The following is a 21823-nucleotide window of genomic DNA, read 5'->3' as shown; positions in this document are numbered from 1 at the left end:
TTCTTTATTCTAATTAAACTATAGTAAATTCTAGAACGGCATATACCATGTGATTCGTTCGTGACCCTAACCATAGTTAAATTCAGCCCAACTATAGTAAATCCTCACCAGCATACGATCTCAACACGTGTCAAATCAACGGCCCAGATCACTCCATTTCCTTAATCCACCGTCTCCCACCGCTATATAAACCAACACCACCATTCTCAAAACCCAAGCCTAAGCCTTCTTCTTCTTAGAAATCGTAATAATATTGAAATGTCAAACCCTAAAGTTTTTTTCGATATGACCGTCGGCGGCTCACCGGCCGGGCGGATCGTGATGGAGCTCTTCGCAGACACCACTCCTCGCACCGCCGAGAACTTCCGCGCACTCTGCACCGGCGAGAAAGGCACCGGCAGCTCAGGCAAGCCGTTGCACTTCAAAGGGTCGAAGTTCCACCGTGTGATCCCTGACTTCATGTGCCAAGGCGGCGATTTCACCAGAGGCAACGGCACCGGCGGCGAGTCCATCTACGGCAACAAGTTCACCGACGAGAATTTCACCAGGAAGCACACTGGGCCTGGGGTTCTGTCCATGGCCAACGCCGGACCCAACACCAACGGATCTCAGTTCTTCATCTGTACGGCCAAGACTGAGTGGCTTGATGGTAAGCATGTGGTGTTTGGACAGGTGGTTGAAGGTATGGATGTGGTTAAGGCCATCGAGAAGGTTGGATCCAGCAGTGGTGCTACTTCTAAGCCTGTTGCCATTGCTGATTGCGGTCAGCTGTCTTAGATCTCTTATGTTGCTTGTCTGGATTTGAGTTTCAGTGTTTCGTTTAATCGTCGTATTGTTGGTTCATCGTTTAGTTTTGTGGATGTAATCAGCTAGTCAGTGATGCTTATAAAATAATATTATTAGATTTTCCCTGAATAATTCAGTTGGCATCTTCAATCATATTTTTGTTTTCTTTGTGATGGATTTTCTTAAATGGTTGTGAATTATCAGTTAATTGAGTTTTTGATTTAAAGATAATGGTTTGTTGTTAAGAAGATATTTAGAGAATATTTATTATTTTAATTTAAAAAATAGATTTAATATAATTATTTGGCATGATTAATGTGTGATGATAAAATCGGTGGCCTATATGTGGCGAAAAAGTCATGAAATAATGCTAGTATTTTGTCACGCTCATAGCGGCACGTGTAAGGTGATTCTTGTTTGTATGCGTCTAGATCTTTCTACTTGGCTATGCCTTGTCCACGTGACTTGTATGGTACAATCAGCTGTTGCTACAGTTGGTGGTGAGGAAATTGATTTGTCACATATAATTGGTTAAGGAAGGAGGAGAATCCCAAAATAGTCCATTTCAAAAGTGAGATTTTTAAAATAGTATATACAAACTTGTTTTTAACGTGATATTGGTAATCGTGACGTGAGATTTGCTAACCACTCACAGTATGATACGTGTAAAGATACGTGAAAGTTATTTCGAAATCTCCCTGCGCCGATAGTTTCTGGTCAAAATCTTTTTCTGAAAAACCATGGTTTTCGAATTAAAGTTACCGGCCTGTGTTTTCAAAAGCTATCGGTTTCCGCGTTTTTTTGAAACACAACGTCTCCGACGATTTCAGGTGAATTTCAATTTTTTTTTGTATAAAAATAAGAGTTGTCAGAAAAGATAGATTTTGTTATAGGTTATTTAAATTCGATGGTATTTAGATTAAAGTTATTTTTTTTTTGCATAAAAAGAATAGTTTATAATTTTTTTTGAAAATTATATCTACCACCACCCACCACCATTCACCACCAACCGCCCACCACAGTCACCACCACCACCCACCACCACATCAACCACCACCCACCGCCATCATCCACCACCACCACCCACCGCCACCATCCACCCACCGACATCCACCACCACTACCGCCCATTGCCATCATCCACTATCACCACCCACCGCCATCATCTACCACCCACAACATTCTTAACACTTGCCATATTTTTAAAACTTTTATAAAATCATCTTAGAAGATTAAATTCATTAGGAAATTATCGTTTTTTTAATTTTTTTAAAAATCATATAATAATACTAAATTTATTGGAAAAGTATCGTTTTTTTTAAACTTTTTTGAAATTTCTCATAGGAGACGAAATTCATCTAAAATGCGTCGGAGGAGATGAATTTCAAAAAACGCGAATTTCGTCTTTTTTTGTAAACTCACGGGCCCAATAACTTTGATTCGAAAACCATGGTTTTTCAGAAAAAGATTTTGGCCAGAAAATTATCGGCGCTAACAGATTTGGGAGTAACTTCACGTACCTTTACACGTGTCACACTGTGAGTGGTTAATAAATCTCACGTCATAATTACCAATGTCACATTGGAGATAAGTTTGTATGGACTATTTTGGGAATCTCTCTTCAAATGGACTATTTTAAGAATATCTCTTTTCAAATGGACTATTTGGGTAATTTCCCTATTGGTAAAATATTCCTTATCCGTTAAAATAAAAAAAAAGTTAATTAACTTCTTTTTTGTATAATATAAGAACATACTAATTTTTTGATTTTGAGAGAGCAACATTTGATGTATAGCAGAGGTGTGTTAAGTTTTTAACTAATCAAAAAGCATGTCAGTGTCATGTAGTGGTAGATATCATTTTTTTTGAACGACAAACTTCTCATTAACCAAAAAGGAGTACACGAACCCAGCCAGAAGCTGAAACAAACACAAACAAAACAAAGGGTAGCATCAACAACAACCTACACCTAAACACCCAACACCAAGTAGCAAGGAGCAAAAAGACCTAGACCATCCATGAACCTATTCACTTGAAGAAACGAGACCTTCTTTGAGAACAATTTGACCAAACCCCTTTATCTCTGCCCCACCCCCACCTTCACCTTACTTGCACTCCTGCCAAGTATCATTTTAGGATATTTACCTCGCGTTCACTAGCGATAATATCTCTTAACTGACGCTCATAGCCTTTGAGTGAAACCCCCACTACCTCTCCCAACAAGCACGTTTCCAGAACCACCGAATCCAAATCGTGCTCAATGTTTTGAGAGTCACCTATGTCCGATACCAATTTAGAGTAAGAATCCCCAACTTCAGCATCATCATGCTGCTTGAGAGATCCTCCAAACTGCCTTCGGCTAAAGATACTAGGACAGATTCTGGGTTCAATTTGTTTTTGCGCCTTTTCCCAAGCTTCCTATTGGATTTTAACATTGAACGGCTAAGCCGAAGGGAAACCGCATCAATAAATGATGTAAAACATGTTTTATATCTATTATATAATATGTGTATTATATAGGGAGCCATCTCACAATATGTCTGGAATAATGGGCTGCCGATATAAAACATGTATACCTGTCCCCTTGACTCGTTATCCCCTCCTAAACGAACTTGTTTTCAACCTCTCTTTTTTGAAAACATCTGTGAGTAAGACCATCGAGAAACTGAAAAACCAACCATGACCAGAAACCTATAACTTGGCATTAATGACAATAATTAACACTTAACAACTTTGGTTTCCGAACACTTTTCGAGGTACTATCGGGCTAAAAATTTTTAAATTTCCCCCATCCCCACACTTAAGGTTTACATTGTCCTCAATGTTAAAATATTTAAACAATTAATGAACATTTGAGGGACAGGGTTGAAATTGATTTTTTTAATAATTTAAAACTCGGGGCTCGAATGTGACGGTTCTACTAGCAATTATACAATTACACTTTTAACATTTAAACTAATAAAAACAAAATAGATTATGAAACTGAAATCACCTGATGACCTCGACAATAGCATGGAACAGTCGCTCACGAACTCTCGTAAACACTCGTGCACACTCGTCTCACCTCAAATACCAAAACTAAGAACCAATCATGCAAAATCTCGAGACGTGTAGAAGCAAGCTTCTCACAAGCGTAAGACATAGGTCTTTTAAGAGTTATAAAAATGATTTATGTTAATTTTATTTAAACAATTATTGAGCTGAATTAAGTCGTTTCATAATAAATTTTGTTAAACAAGTTAAAAATGTTAAAAGACCTTACTCACTTTCGGAAGAATCATGATTGCATTTAGAATATGCAACAAGCCCTTTAAACCCCCCGGTAGCCCGGGTGGACGAGTGAGGTCTCGTGAGGGTTTATAGTGAACTACACCCACAAAGTTCGGTTACAACATAATATACAAATAAATCAACCCACAGCCAAAGCAAAAGATATATAAACATATAAGCCCAACTAGTTACCCCATACAATATTCCCAATATAATATTAATATTATACAGACCATGAGAATACAAACAAAATAAAAGATAAAAAAATAAAGCAAAAAGGGTAACCAAAATCACTGTGGTGGTGGCGCACCATCATTGCCCTCATGTCGGTCAGCAAGTCGCTCTATATGTATGGTCAGCGAAGGCGGGAGCGATACCTGTAAATGAACAAACAATAATCGAAAATAATCATCATGTCGGGCTAGCGTCTCATCCATATGGGCTCGAACCTCCTGCCTATGAGCTCGAAACCTCCTCCCTCTCGGCCCGAGCCTCCTCCCTCATCTCTCGCTGCTGCTGAAGAATCATGTCTAATGTGCTCTGCTGCTGCGAATGCAGTGGTGGCTGTGATGATGAAGATGATGCTTGCCTCAACGGATGCTGCTGCTGAGGGTGCATCATGCGCCAAATCAGCACGTGCTGCCGTTGGGTAGGAATCCCCGTCTGTAGTGATGCGGCAACAGCTGATCCTAGAGGCGGTGGTACCTACGGCCTTTCTCTGACTGGGATGAGCATCGGTGGATCATGTAGCTAGCAAAACCTGGCCCTCCAAGTGTCCTCTAACCCAAATACCTCAATAACTGGCTCCGGAGTGAAGAACTCGATCGGATGTCTTTCAAAAGCCCCCAAACTCTGTGCAATCCTCGTAATGTACGGACCTAAAGATATCTGGGCCGATACCCCCTTTAAACTCCGACCCCTAGCAAAAGATGTGAGGAGCAACATCGTTATGTTTGCCTCCCTGCCAGTAATGATAGACAGGAGGCACAACAGATCAAAGTTGTTACACTTATCGCAACCCGAATGACGGCCAACGATAGTGTAAGCAACGATACGATGTAAGTATCGATGGACGGGGTCCCGAATAGAAGATGCCACGACTGATCTCGAGTGGGCCCAGTCCGTGTTCTACTCCCAAAACTGAGCTAACTGAGCCTCAGTCAACCAAAACTATCGGTCCTGCTGTGACCGCTGAGTGTAACCACGGATGCTTTACAAAAACGCGGGAGTCTGAACATCATCCCACGTATAAAAGCCAGTGGCCACAGCAAAATCCGGGACCGACATCTCATACACGTGTCGTCCGAGTGAGAACGACACGTCATGAGGCTCGGCGAACTCGGTGCCCGTGAATCAGAATGTCGAGTAGAACTCGCGTGTGAGCTAGACATACGAAATCGAGTCACACTCGAGCAGTCGTAGCCACCGAGATGATATCATCTCCCGTAACCTGGCCTCTGCCCCCAAGGTACCCAATAATACCCAATAGAATGTCCTATGTCTAAGGAGCTGCATACCTCGAATACGTGTCAGCCTGGTATACTCCTTAGACAAGATGCTGAATCAGAGCACCATGTAATGGGTGCGTCGGCCATTGCCAAAAATCTCCTCCCGCTCGATGTCAGGAGTAATTGGCAACTCCTGACCATCGTACTGTATCACTTGGGGTGGGTGCTGCTGAATAGGCCGGTGTGGCTTGGGATCACCCTAAGGAACAGGAACAGGGCCACGGCGGTCCACGCCCTTAGGCCTAGTCCTCTGCCTCTTACGCCCGGGGGCGTCCAAAGCACCTGTAATGTCAGACATATGTGCAAAATCGAAAGTCAAGTTAGATATGCCAAACTGTGGTGACGACCGTATAGAATTTCGGTCGCGGTCGTCCCACATAATAAAATAATATTAAAATAATAAAGTAAAAATAAATAAAGATGAAAAATTCGGGGATACCCTGCACGTATTTCTAAAAATCAGATTTTCCCGAAAAAATGGTACAATCAATTTTCGATTCAAAACCAAACTACCATTTCATCCCCTAGACTCGACTACAAACTCACAAAAGACTCGAATCGAACTAGTAACTGAACAGACGACTATTGATAAACTAACAAGAACAAAATAAACACACTGACTGACTGTCTCGATTAACGCACAAACAAATAATTCCCATGTCGACAAAACAAATGAATAGTGTGACAAGTCGGGTTTAGGATATAGTATATTAATAAAATAACAATAAATTATTCTTAAGTCAAGTTCAAAGAGATCGTTTAAGTTTGAAACATCACTATGATTATAATAATAAATTAATGATTTTAAAACTTTGAACTTAAAAACCTGACTCATCATTATGTTTAGCATAACCGACACACTCGTTTAATCATACTAATCAACCAAACCATCACAAACCCGGCAAACATAAAAAATTTCAATCTTCTAAGCTTTAAGTAAAACCGAACAAACAACTCGGACTCACTATATAAACCACTAATACTCGTCTGCAAAGTTCCAAATATCCAAACCGAACATCATCAATTCACAACCCGATATATTAAAATAATGCAAAAAACATACCTGTATGTTGGGTACTGAGAGAATACGAAAATTAGTAACAGTGGTGACGAGTGGTAGCCGGAGCGACGGTGGTGAATGGTGGTTGATGGTGACTGTGGTGATTGGTGGTTGATAATGGTGATGGACAGGGACTGTGGTGGTGGTAGATGACGATGGTGAACAGACGTTAATGGTGGTGATGTGGTGGTGACGTTAATGGTGGTGATGGGTTGGTATGGCGGTGGTCGTTGATGGTAGTGGCAGTGGTCGTGGATGGTAGTGGCAGTGATGGTATGGTGGATAATGGTGGTGGCCGCCGGTGTTAAGAGACAGAAGAGGAAGAAAAAGTGAAAGGGAAGAAGAGACAGATACTATATAATATTTTCGGATGATCCACGACCCATCTCGATACACGATGGGTCATGTGGATATGCATAGCGTATCGCCACCCAATTGGGTGAAATTAGAGTTTTGGCCCCATAGCGATACGCGATTGGGTGTGAAGGGATGTCATCGCGTATCGCGATGACACTAACCATGTCAGCGACACCTTCTCCATCGCGATACGCGATGGAATAGTTGCTAAGCCCATCGCGTATCATGATGGGCTTTGTTAACAGAAAGTTTTTTATGAAAATGGGTCCGGACAATTTCCGACCCGACCACTTTTCGGCATACATCACCCTAAACACGTTTTCGAACTCAAAACATACTTTTCGTACCTGGAAAGACGTGTAATTGACCAAACTCTTACCAAACTTCATGAACTTCCAACTCTTCAAACAAGCTTCCCCACACTTGATGTTTGTTGTACAAAACTCGAGACGAAAATTAATACAAGACTCAATAAAATGAAAACAAACTGGACAGACACTTACAAACCCCGGGTTGCCTCCCGTAAGCGCTGAATTTCATGTCTACAGCTCGATAGTGCCTTGAACTCTCAATTGTTTTCATAAATCGGTGAAGTCACAATGAAACACACCGATTCCTTGTCCATCTTGTGAATATCCTTCATTTCCAAGTATGGCTTCAATCTATAACCATTCACCACTTGCCTCACATGGTCATCAAAATCCGCAATCTCATATTGACCATGGTTTCCAACTCTCACAACCGAATACAGGCCCGTCCACTTACTTTTCAACTTACCCGGGAAGAGCTTCATCCTAGTGTTGTATAACCAAGCCTTTTGGCCAACTTCAAAATTCTTCAACCGGACATTAGCATCATGAACTTTTTTCATCTCTGCTTTGTAAGCGGATGCACAATCGTATGCCTCGTCCATCCACTCTTCAAGCTCACACAAAGCTAACTTCCTTGCCTTACCTGTATCATCATAATCAATGTTAACCTGTTTAGTAGCCAAATACGCTCGTTGTGAAATCTCTACGGTAAGTGGAAATCCTTCCCATACATAAGTCTATAAAGAGTGGTTCCAATTGGCATTTTATACGCCGTTCGGTAGGCCCATAGAGCATCGGTCTACTTGGTTGACCAATACTTTCGATTCGTCCGAACAATTTTCTGTAAAATCTGTTTGACTTGCCTATTGGAAACCACAACTTGTCCACTCGTTTATGGATCGTAAGGAGTTGCAATCCTATGATCAACAACGTATTGTTTAAGAAATTTTCCAAATTTAAAATTTTTGAAATGAGATCCCCCATCACTTATAATGGTTCGGGGAACTCCAACTCTAGAAAATATGTTACTCTGCACAAAATTGCAAACGACTATGTTATCATTCGTCCCAGTGGATATCGCCTCAACCAATTTAGGCACACAGTCGACATCCACTAGGAAGTATAAATTACCGTGTGAATTCGGGAATGGGCCTATGAAATCTGTTAGTACATGGTTTTGCGTCTCGAGTCTTTGTATTTATCGTTTATTTAATATAAAAGTTAATTATATTTAAGCTAGTTCGTTAGGGGACAGGGACATGTCTAGTTCGTTAAGGATGTTTAATGAACTAGACTTTAAGTTAAGTTCCTCCTGATTCGTTAAGGATGTTTAACGAATCAGGGGGTGTTTCGTTAAGTTTATTTGTTAAATGTATTGTAACGAAGTGGGTGGCTAGTTCGTTACGGAATGTGTAACGAACTAGACCCATCTTCTATATATAGTGGTGTAGTCCACTGTTTAATTTAAGTTTTGAGTTTAAGATTAACGAACCTCTGCCCGATTGTTCTCTCAAGCTTCATCTTAATTAATTATTCAATCTATAATATATCTATACACATATATACAACTAATACTAATATATAACATATAATCATATAAGAGCACCAATGAACTAGATCCGTAATTGATTATTAGACCTTTATATCCGAGATCGATTTCCGGGTTTCACAAGTGGTATCAGAGCTTTTGGTGTTCGATTGCTCTTGATTTGATTGATTAAATTGTTAATTAAGGACTGTTATTAGTTATTTTGGTCTCATTTGGTTTCGGTTTGAGTTTGGATCAAATTAAGTGTGAATTTGATTGGGATATGGATTGAATTGGTTAGATATGTGTTTGTTAAGGTATTGGGAGGCTGTTGTGATTTGGAATTGTGATTTGGATTGGTTTGTGTGATTGTGTGGTTTGGATCTGGTTTTGTCCGAAACAGGGGATCGTTTTGGTTCAAATTGGATTCGAGATAAGGATAATTGGGTTATGAGAGGTGTTGGTTTGGATTCGCAACAATGTTACGACTAAATTGATAGGTTATATGGACGATTTGGTTTAGTATTGATAAAGTATTACAAATCTGGGTTTTCATTTTGGTGTTCTTAATTTGGCAAAAATCTAGAAATTCCTGATGAAGATTTGAAGATCTTCATATGTGATTGAAGATTCGTTAAATCCTTGATTAGTTCGTTAACTACTGTTCATCAATTCGTTACTTGATTCGCTATATTTTCTGATTCGTGTCTTCTAGTTCGTGAGACACGTGGCTTAGTTCGTTAACTTTAATTCCAAAACTTTTGCCAGGTGGCAATAGTTGTCAGAGTTTGTTACAACCGTTGTAACAACCTAATTTGCTATAGTTGATTCGTTATCAACTGTAGCTAATTCATCATCTTGATTTGCCACCTAATTAGTTAACAGTGACTTAGTGAATCGTTGAGGAAACTCTGCAGTTCGTTACCTTAATTCGCTAAGCTTACACTTAATTGATTCTTTAAAGGAACCACCTGATTCGTTAACATATTTCGTCAGTCTAATTCGTTACTTTGACTTAATTCGTTGACCTAGTTCATTATAAGCAGTTCGTGTGACACTGTTCTAGATTCGTTAAACTCATAGATTCGTTAAAACTGTTTCCAATTCATTGCTGTTCACAGTTCGTTAAGATATTTTTCAAATTTAACCCTTGAAATTTTATAGTCTCGTCATTTTTCAACATGGTTGGTATGTATGGCTTCCCAAAATATGTTAATGCAAAAAATGTTGCAACTGGACACCGAGATCGGTTCACATTCAAAATGTCCACGTTTAATGAAATTTACCGATTTTTCTAAGTGGGAACCTCGTTTCCGTGCTCATCTAGGATCGGTTCACCCTGATTGTTTGTATTTCCTAGATGAGGTATATACCGTTCCTATGATTGGAGACGAGACTATCGGCTTCACACCTAAAGCCATATCTCAATACTCTCAATAAGAAAAGAAAGCGTTGGAAATTGAGACAAAAGCCTACTCTACTCTTAGAATGGCTTTACCTGAAACATCTTTCACCAAGTTGGTAGCATAAAGATTTGTGCTTCGTTATTCCAACACATTCGTATGAGGAGTATGGGTAACACCGCTGAAAACAAGAAAGTCACGCTAAAGTTTCAATTTAGAAACTTTAACTTACTTAAGGGTGAGACTGTCGAGGATATGACAACAAGGTTTAATCATTTGATAGCCGAGATGGATAAAATGAAGTTAGAAAAATTTGAAGTTGATAAGATTGATACCATCAAGAGTGCTTTACCGAGTTCTTTTTCTACGTTTTTAATGGTTTTTAAAGAGAACAATTACTTCAACAATGAAGACTTGACAGGATCCGAATTCATGCAAAAGATTAAAGCAAGAGAATACGATCTCAAATGTCAAAAGTCTTTAAAGGATAATCAAGATCCTGCCTTTTATGGCGGGAGTATGCCCTTGAGTTCAACCATCTCTCCAATCACTGCATTTCTTACACAACATGCGGGTGATAATGATACAACTATTTATAGTGATCCACGAGCATGTTTCTACACTGCTGGAAATTCTGGTTCACCAAATGTTTCTTGTTCTTCTAGAGGGTCTATAAATTCATTAACTACAAATCAATTCTCACCACCACCAAATGTTAACATGAAGGAAGCTGAACAAAACTTTGCTTTCTTATCAGCTTTCATGTCTTCTTATGAGAATTTGGTGAGTAGTAAGATAGCTACGAGTGATTTGACTGATGAAGACTATGATCAAACTGAGCCGGATGACTTAGAAATTATGGACTTGAAATGGAACATGGCGATGATTGTCCATAAAGTTCATCCATGAAAAATTCATATCGTGGGGTGCTAATTCTACCAGACTTGCGAACGCTATGTGTGTTTTGATCAACCATTTGATCATCATCAACAACCTCTTGTTGATTGCTAGTGTCAACCAAACGTGTATCGGCTTGTGGTTCTCAATCCTCTTCGAGTTCCACAGTTCTATTAGCTCCTTCCCTAAGGAACTTTCTTTCCAAGAACACAGCCTTTCGAGCAATAAACACTTTATGCTCGTTTGGATTGTAGAAATAATATCCCATCGAGTCTCTGGGATATCCAACAAAAATACACATAGTGGATCGACATTCCAGTTTGTTTCGGGTGTGGTTCTTAACATAAGCCTCACAATCCCATACCTTTAAATATGATAACGATGGAACCCTTCTATGCCATTTTTCAAAAGGTGTCCTTTCCACTTTCTTGGTTGGTGCCATATTTAGAATACGGGCTGCGGAGATCAATGAGAAGCCCCAAAATGATAGAGGTAATGTGCTTCTAGCCATCATGGATCGAACCATATCCAATAGAGTTCGATTTCTCCTTTCAGACACACCATTATGTTGTGGTGTTCCAGGTGGAGTAAGTTGTGAGACAATCCCACAACTCCTAAGATGTTCTAGAAACGCATCATTGAGGTACTCACCTCCTCTATCGGATTGTTGTACTTTGATTGTTTTGTTAAGTTGATTTTCTACTTCATTTTGGAAGACTTTGAACATTTCAAAGGCTTCATCTTTGTGTCTTAACAAGAACACATACCCATAGCGACTATAATCGTCGGTAAAGGTAATGAAGTATCTTTCACCATTCCTTGTCATTGTCTTAAAAGGACCGCATACATCCGAAAGTATGATACCTAATAAGTCTTTCGCCCTTTCATTAGTTCCATTAAAAAGCTCCTTGGTCATCTTTCCTAATAAACAAGATTCTCACTCATCAAATGAATCATCATTTGATTTCAAAAGACCATTCTTTTGAAGTGTACTTATGCGACCCTTGTTTATGTGACCAAGGTGACAATGCCAAAGATAAGTCTTACTCAAATCATTTTGAGTTTCTTGGTGTTTGATTGGTACAACATGTTATCAAAGGATGTGTTATCATGAACTAATTCGTAAATGCCATTAGACGGCATCGCTTTAAAATAAAAGACATCATTCATGAAAACACAAATACCATTGTCTACAAACTTTAAATCATAACCACAATGTCTTAAAAGAGAAACGGAGATAATGTTCCTTGTCAAACTAGGAGCATACAAAATGTTTTTCAAAAGAACTTCCAAACCATTTGGAAGCTTCAAAACATAGTCTCCTTGGGCTTCGACATAAACCTTTGCTCCGTTGCCAATGAAGGGACTTGTATCTCCTTTCTTGAAATGTTTATGTCTTTTGAACTCTTGCAACAAGTTGCAAATATGAGTTCCACATCCAGTATCCAATACCCATGTGTTAGAAGAAATAACATTAAGATCAATATGGATCATTGAACTTTTACATGAGGTTTGCCCCGCATCCCTCTTGTCTTTCAACTCTTTGAGATAGGTTGGACAATCCCTCTTCCAATGTCCTATCTCACCACAACCAAGGCACGAGTCGTTTAAGCTAACCTTTAGCTTCTTTTCCTTTGGTTTGGGTGGTTTCGCTTTAGCTTTCCATTTGACGTTACCCTTGACGTTTCCCTTACCTCTAGCAACCTTTGCTTTAGGTTCCGGGTGACGCCTCTTCACCGATTGTGTTTCTTCCATATGACATGCATGAAGCGCTTGAACCCTTTCAAAGCGTTCCACCCTAACTTGAGTAAGGAACATTTCCTTAAGTTGGGTGATCATGTCATATGCCCCATGATTTTGAAAACCCTTTTGAATCTCGGTAATCATAGTTCCCAACATGAGACAAGAAACATGCACCGAATCCTGGGTGTATTTCAACCAATCGTTATAGGCATCTGAATCGTCAACGTTTGGTTCATCGGGAATAGGATCGTCCAATATGTAGGATTTCTTTTCATGTTTAAGAACAATTCTCAAATTTTGATACCAATCCATAAAATTATTATGGTTAAGACGATCCTTGTCAAGTATAGCTCTTAGTGATAGGTTATGCACGGGTGGGATAATTGCGTTAGGTGGATTGTAGATTGCGGACATCTACATTTTTTAACAAAGCTCAATTTTAGTATTTTCGATATCAATTAACAAATTTTAATCTTTAATACCCTTTAATGTCATAAATTAATGATTAAAATAAAGAATCCAACGTTTCATTCAAATAGTAGTTAGGTGACCTTTATCCCACTATTCAAATTAACAAGGTAGTCAACGTTTGACAATTGCAACCCTTTGCAACTTCTAGTTTTATGGGATCGTTTAAATATCATATGTTTAGTTGGTACGTTTAATCCCATCAACATCTTTGTATGCCATGTTTCGGTGACCCTATAACCGTGGTTTCCATAATCAAGTCGTCCTACTTACACACACGTGTGAGTTTACATATACAAGTGGTTAGGTGACCCTCATCCCACAAGTATTGTAAAAACACCTCAAGATCACAAGTTTTCTTAAATGTGGTTAGGTGACCCTTACCCAACATCAAGTCTACAAGTGACTCGAGTGTTGTATAAAAGGATGGTGTTTAACTTGTTTTAAAAGGGATTTAAGTTTTTCTAAATTCTAGATTGGAAAACTATGTACCTTGCATTTTCATGCATTCAAATGTATGGTACTTTATTTGGAAACCCATTTTCAAAGTTCCTTTTGATAAAACCCATTTTATTGTGAAATCATTATCCTTTAATAAAACCAATTTTATTACCTAATGATTTCTAAGAAACCAAATTTTATGCAAGTTGTTGATATTAAGTTTGTTAATTATCCTTATCAAAATAAGATAAAACAAAAAAATATAAACCAACCATGCAAGCATAAATAAACAACCACAAGTTCATAACCTTAGCCACCTAATCTTGGCCACACTTTTTGACCGAAACAAGTGTGCCAAAAGGTCTCTCCTAAAGGACGAGAAATGACACAAGGCATGTGTCGGTGAACTCCCACTTGATCCCTCATCCATATGCTTCAAGTGTCCACCTTGTGTTGTGACCTTTCTTCTTTATTTGGGCTTCCAATTGGGCTCCAACTTCAGCTCCTTTCTTCCTTGGGCCTCCACGTTTGGGCTTTGGCTTTTGGGCTAAAATCCCATCTTAGACTATAAGGTCCATTAAGGCCCAAAACCAAAACGGTAACCTTGTTGCATCTTCTTTTACAAGAAAAATATATCCTAATACATTTTTCTCTAGTAAAAGAAATACAACTAATCTACTTATTATTACAAACCAATATGAATGAATAAATAGATTACAAACCCAAATAAAATAATATTACAACCAAATTAAATATTGAATAAATCACAACACAAACACACATCCAAACACAAGGTCATGGCTAGGTTATGAACATCCAAATGCACATCCAAATATGCAAGTATTACATCTCTACATGGTTCCCCTTGTGAACCTCAAACTTTCGGCCAAGGATAAGAAAAACCGAAAGTTTCGGGTTTTGTCCAAACAAAACAACCAATCATCCAAATGACTAAATTCTTCAAGATTATCACATGCATGTAAAGTATAACCTTGAAGAACCAAGGGTTAACCAAAAGCCCCAAAAATTTCGGTTATATGGTGAACCACACCATAAAACCCGAAATATTTGTAGATCTATTGATGCATGTATCCGTATAAGCGGCTTTGATACCATTGTTGGGTTATAACAAGATTATCAAAGCCATATAAACCCATTTATATGAAAAACGCAGCGGATTAATTTGTTTTAAATCTTGTTATATTGATTCATATAAAACCCGTTTTATATGTAAAACCCAAGCCCCGAATCCATATACGAACTACATGCATACCAAAACTATCAACCATAGGGGGTTTATGTAATACAACCTTTCAAGAGGCAAGAAGATGAAGGAGATGACGGTTTGAATGGCTAGTCTTCAATGGAGAAGAGCCTCAAGCTTGTATACCCTCCAAGCCATCAACAAACACCTTGCTTGCTAGGATTTAATGACTCTTGCACTTGAAAGACTCCTCTTGTGTTCTTCCTCCTTTTGGCCAAAATCAAAGAGAGAGAGAGAGAGAGGGAGGATGGAGAGAGTTATCTGCATGTAATGTGGTTGGGTGTCCATATGTTGTGTCCCAAGAAGAATATCAATAAGCGAAAACTTTCAAACAAATGGGTGGGAAGTTTCCCCCCCAAAAGTGGGCTGGTCCTACCAGAAATTATTTTATCTTTCTTCCTGGAAACAGACTAATACCCCATGTACTAGTCTCAGGACTAATATTCCGTATACCAGTCGCAGGACTAATACTACATGTATTAGTTCACAGGACTATTTAAACTTTGTGACATTTAACACTTTTAACATGCCATAAGTTTTATGAAAAATACCACAACCATTATCATATATATATATATATATATATCATTTAACCAACTTAAATAATATCATAAGATAATCTCTCTAAGTAAATTATCCATATAATTTATTGATTCCTGAAGTGCAAATATTAAGAAATCCATTTTATAAATAACATAAGTGCTAATATTTATTTGTTAGATCATATCTACAATAAATATTATGGTGTTTGTCTAGCTTTTTATTGGGTATGACCCTACTTGGATCATAACGTACTAGCCACATCAACTCTAATATGTGTCTTGGGCAGACCGATTCCTACAACGTTTGCTAGGAATTTTGGGGGCATGATAACACAAGAAGGTGAAGTTTCAAATGATCACATTATGTTCGAAAAAGTCAATTACTGTGACAAGGTTGACCATAATTTATTGAGTGTGTTGCAAATCTGTGACAAGAAGTATACAACCATATTTACTGATAAAGAATGTCTGATTTTGAAACCGGGATACATCATTCCCGAGGACATGGTTGTCATGCGATCACCTCGATCAATTGATATTTATGTCTTAAATATGTCTTCTAACGTTTCAACGTCTATCGAAACATATTTTGTCTCAAAAGCAACCGAGAAAGACTCTATTCTATGGCATCGTAGAATGGGTCACATTCATGTTCGAAAGATGAATTATTTATTGGCGAAAGACTTAGTTGAAGGTGTTTCTTTGAAGAACTTTAAATTATCTGATCACTGTGTTGCTTGCAAGAAAGGTAAACAAAAGAAAAAGTCACATCCGTCTAAGTTATTGAACTCCATTTATACTCCTCTTGAACGACTTCATATGGATCTTTTTGGTCCTGTGAATCGTGATAGTATCTCTGGATATTGGTATTGTCTAGTAGTTGCCGATGATTATTCAAGATACTCATGGGTTTTATTTATGAGTTCAAAAGATCAAACACCTGTTCTAGTACAAAACCTAATCACTAAGATCGAATCACTATACAAGCAAAAAGTAAGGAGAATTCGAAGTGATAATGGTACTGAATTTAATAAACACTGTATTGGATTTCTTTTGCATTCAAAAAGGAATTCACCAATAATATAGTGCACCTTATGTACCACAACAGAATGGTGTTGCTGAAAGGAAGAATAGAACTTTGATTGAAGCTGCAAGAACTATGTTTGCTGATTCTATGCTTCCTGTCCAATTCTGGAATGAGGTGGTGAATACAGCTTGTTATACGCTTAATCGGGTTCTAACTAATAAAAGACTCAAGAAGACAAGTTATGAGCTTTTGAACAACCGAAAGCCTAACTTAAAGTACTTGGAACCATTTGGGTGCCCTTGTACGATGTTGAAGAAGGATGTGGGTAAGTTTGAAGAAAAAGCTATCGAGGGATATTTTTTGGGGTATGCTTCTCCAAAGAAAAGATCTCACTTCTAGTTGTGTTGAGGAATGGTACCATGTGGACTGTCAAAATTACACCACACCTCCTCAAGGGAAAGGTCCCGACTGGATGTTTGATTATGATGACTTATTTAATTCATTTACTCCATCAACTGAGCAACCAGATGAAGACCTGGTTCGTGCATACTTTGAAGATCAATTGGTCATTCCAATATTTTCAAGTTCTAATGATGTTGTAGCTCCAACTTTTGCTCCAACCGAAGATTCAAGTGATGATACTCAAGCTTCTTATAATGCTTCTATTTCTTCTGATGATACTCCTGATGTTGATGATACAGTTGAAAGTGATAATTCATCTCCTGAGCTTAGAGAACATTATACTAACTTATTTGAAAATGTTGGTGTTCCTGAGAATCCCACTCTTCGGATACATAATTATCATCTACAGGAAAACATCATTGGAGAACTTGACGTGGGCGTTCAAACACGTCATCAAGTTGCTTCGTCAAGTGAGAATAACGTATTGTGTGCCTATGCAGATTTACATTCTTCTGGAATTGTAAATGTTGCTAAATTCAATTGCTTTCTATCCCAAGTTGAGCCAATGACGCCTCGTATGGAACTTCAAGATCCTTCTTGGGTAGAAGCCATGCAAGAAGAATTACATCAATTTGCACGTTTGGGTGTTTGGGATTTAATCGACAAACCTGCTAGAGTCAAGAAAGCTATTCTGACTAAGTGGGTATTTAAATGTAAGAAAGACGATCGTGGATTGATCGTGAGGAACAAGGCACGATTAGTGGTGCAAGGTTTTCATCAGCAAGAGGGTATTGACTACACTGAAGTATAGGCTCCGGTTGCAAGATTGGAGCCTATTCAAATCTTTATGGCGTATGCTGCTTATAAGAATATCAAGGTCTATCAAATGGATGTTAAAATTGCTTTTCTCAATGGTGAACTACACGAGGAAGTGTTTGTTTTACAGCCTCCTGGTTTCGAAGATCCTGATTATCCGGACCGAGTTTACCGATTAAACTAGGCCCTGTATGGTCTACATCAAGCCCCGAGAGCTTGGTATGGCACTCTTACTGACCATCTGACTGATAATGGCTTCAAGCGAGAGACTGTTGACTGCATTTTATTTTATAAGGCTGTTGGTGATGATCTTCTCCTTGTTCAGATTTATGTCGACGACATCATATTTGGGTCCAAACGACAAGTTATGTAAGGAGTTCGAGAAGTCCATGCAAACAAATTTCGAGATGAGCTCTATGGGAGAGATGAACTTCTTTCAAGAGTTGCAAGTTCACCAGTCTGCGAAAGGAATCTTTATTCACCAGACCAAATATGTGAACGATGTCTTGAGCCGATTCAAGATATCTGCCGGAAATATCCCTTCAACTCCACTCCCCGTGGGTCATAATTTATCACCGGATGAATTGGAGGACACCGTTGATCCTACCTTCTATCGTTCTATGATAAGATCTTTAATGTATCTAACGGCTTCTCGCCCAGCCATTATGTTTGTTGTTTGTCAATGTGCTAGGTTTCAAGAAAGTCCACGAGTGACTCACCTAACAGTGGTCAAGCGAATTCTTTAGTATCTGAGGGGAAATCCATACATCGGGTTATTGTACCCCAAGGACGACAACTTTGAACTTACCGCCTTTTCAAACTCGGACTATGGAGGTTGCAAGATTAACTTCAAATCAACTACGACAGGAAACCAACTTGTTTCCTAGCAGTGTTAGAAGCAGACGACGGTCTCTACTTTAACCGCTGAGGCAGAATATGTTGCAGCCTTGTTTGCTGTTCCCAGGTTTTGTGGATTCAACAACATCTGCGTGACTACGGTTTGAAGTTTCTTACTACTCCTATTTTGATTGATAACTCTGCTGCCATAAGTATCACCAAAAATCCCGTACAACATTCTAAAACGAAACATATCGAAATTCGATATCATTTTATACGGGATTTTTTTGAAAAGAAATTAATCGACCTTGAGAAACTACATACTGATTTTCAGAAAGCAGATCTATTTACCAAAGCCTTTGACAAAACTCGATTTCAATTTTTGTTTGGTTTAAATTGATTGAAGACCCTTGCCGATATCCTGAAATAAGGATCACTATCTTTCTTTTCTGTTTAATTTTTATTTTAAATTTTATTTTGTTTTTGGGTTTTAGGGGGTGAAAAATAGAAAATACAAAAATAGTGTGCTTTTTGTTTGTATAGATAAAATCCAAAAACATTTGAAAAATTTAAAAACCAAAAACATTTGAAAATTTTAAAAAGTTCAAAAATATTGTGCTTTCTGGTTCTTAATGCTTTTCCTTTAAATATTATGAAAATCCACAAACAATTTAAAATCTGAAAATTCAAAAAGATTGTGTTTTATGTATATATAAAGAAAAACCAAAAAGATTTTTGCATACGTTCGCTGAAAAGTATGTCAATGACTCATATTTGAAGGACATGTACTTGTATATGTTTGGTCATGATATTTACTTGTAAATATTTGGGATAGCCATTTACTTGAAATTGGAAAGTAGTTGGGGCGTTCATTATACGTTTTAGTTTATTTTCTCACTGAAAATTATGTCGGTTATTTAAGTTTGTGGAGCATGCTTGCTTGTTTTGGTCCTATTATTCACTTGTTGAATTAGTAGAATATCCATTAATTTATAGACTTAATGTAACTGGGGCGATTAAATACATTTTGCTTTATGCTCCTCAAAATTTTGAGTTTTTGAAGCTAAAAGAGAAAATGATAGTACATTGATTGTTTTGACCCCATATCCAGCAAGAAATAAGCTTAGTAGACTGCATGCTTAATTGCATTGGTGCATTGGTAGGTCTTAAACAAACTGTTATAGTAAAGTATGTGATATAAACATAAAGAAATGCCAGATTGAAAGAGGTGTTAGTCTCTAGCAAAAATCTCGATGAAGATGGCAGAAATGTAATAACCTGTCATACTCAAGCCTTATATTTGTTTTATCACCCAAAAATAAAATAAAGCAAACAACAAGCGTTGAGGTTCTGGACACTGTGAGTGTTTATGCTGCTTAATCATCTGGGTATTCATATGCATGAATATTTCACTCGCTTTTAGAGCAAACCCAAAGTCATTAAACTTGATCACTGCTGTACCTCGTACAATTTTAATTACTGACTTGATTAAAATCTGCTGTTAGTCATACATTTGTACCTCCCTTGTGCGGGTCTCAATACCATTAAGAAATATTAAGAAATGGACCCCAGGGGATACAGTGTATGTAAGCCGACAGATGGACTCGTGCATACTCACTCATAGTAAAGGAAACTCAATGCATTGCTCATTAATTTCTATAAATTTCAAATTTTGATCAACAATATAATTGTTTAAGTCAAGTTGGGACGATATGGCAAATGTTAAATTAAGCTTGAACCGAGATTAGAGACTGATAGTTTCTGATATTTTGTGCACTAATTGAACTATTAATCATATCACAAAAACGCTTGAAGGTTTGTTATAAGATTTAAGTGGACGACAATACCAATGACCGACTTAACGTCAGTCACAATATCGCTGAAATATAAAATTGTGATGGAAGGGTAATTTGGTCAATATGATTCTCTGCTCAAACTCATCAAAAATCCAAAAATATGTATTGTTTTTGAAAATCTCTTCCAAAATCACAAAAATATTTTCCTGTTTTACATTTTAATTTTCAGATAGTTTTCTGGTAAATATTTTTCATTAACAAAAATTGAAAATACCAAAAAGATTTTGCTTTTTCATTTTACATATTATTTATTTTTTCTCTTTAAGTTAAGTGTTTCGAAACGTAAAACACATTAAGGTATTCGATCATCGAGATATGGGTTCTCGGTGATTCATTTAAGTTATTTGGTTTAATTATTTAATTAATTTTTAATTTAATTGATTTAATTAATTTAATTATTTAATTTAAAATTTACATAAAGTAATTCGTTACATGTGATTCATTAAATTTTAACCAATTAAAGTCATTTATAACGAATTGAACTCCAATTCGTTAAATTTAATTCGCTTTCACCACTCTATAACGAATGACTTCAAATTTGTTAAGATTTTCACGGACTACGTGTAATTCGTTATGCCACGTGTTAATTTAAGATAAAGAATCGCCTGATTCGTTATTTCAAAATTCAAACGATTCAGATGATTCGTTACATTGGAAACTGTGCGTGTCAGACTATATAGAGATTCGTGAAGGCGATTCGTCTCACACTATTCACTTTCTTCACCTTTTCCTACTGTTACTCTGGCGAATTTTTTTCCTAAATCTTTGATCATCGTTATATTGTGTTTTAATCATATATTATTATTCCCAAGGTAAATGCGATCAAAACGTGATGTGTTTCGTCATCTTTGATGAATGTTTGTTGGTTTAATTATTGGATTTTACTCTTGGGTTTTATGCTTTTTATAAACTCTTAATTTAACCGATTTGTACCATGTTCTGGTACTACAACTCAATACCATTCTAATCGCAATGGGTTTCCGAGATCCTTGTAATCATTTGTTCGGTTATCCATCGTTGTTCATGGTGGAATTGATTGTAGGATTGCTAACTTGACTTTTAGTGTTCTTGGTGATTTTGACCTTGACAAATTAGTCAAATATTAAGCTTAATTGGCCATTCGTTATTGTTTAACGAATTGGAACTCATTCGTGTCCAATTCCTTATACATTTCACACGAATCAGGCTAACGAATCGTCACTTATAACGAATCAGATTCTCCTTCGTTATTTATAACGAATTAGACCATATTTTGTTAAACTTTTATTAGTGATTCGTTACGTCTAATTCGTTAATTATTTACCTGAC

The 21823-nt window shown here is 37.5% G+C and overlaps 1 protein-coding gene across 1 annotated transcript; it reads left to right on the top strand.

Moving 5' to 3' along the window:
- Positions 1-246: 246 nt before the first annotated feature.
- On the top strand, positions 247-918 carry LOC143558356 (peptidyl-prolyl cis-trans isomerase). Its single transcript, XM_077047202.1, has one exon. It carries the CDS (start codon positions 259-261, stop codon positions 775-777), a length of 519 nt encoding a protein of 172 aa, XP_076903317.1. The 5' UTR covers positions 247-258; the 3' UTR covers positions 778-918.
- Positions 919-21823: the final 20905 nt, after the last annotated feature.

This window comes from Bidens hawaiensis, unplaced genomic scaffold, assembly GCF_021521415.1.
Source record: "Bidens hawaiensis isolate Kalapana, Puna unplaced genomic scaffold, B.hawaiensis_p1.1 tig00019442_1, whole genome shotgun sequence".
NCBI classification, from domain to species: Eukaryota; Viridiplantae; Streptophyta; class Magnoliopsida; order Asterales; family Asteraceae; genus Bidens; species Bidens hawaiensis.
Note: the sequence above shows the minus strand (reverse complement) of the source record. Positions and strands in the feature narration are given on the sequence as shown.

Excerpts from the sequence above, each read along its gene's own strand:
- LOC143558356 (XM_077047202.1), top strand. The coding sequence starts at position 259 with ATGTCAAACCCTAAAGTTTTTTTCGATATGACCGTCGGCGGCTCACCG.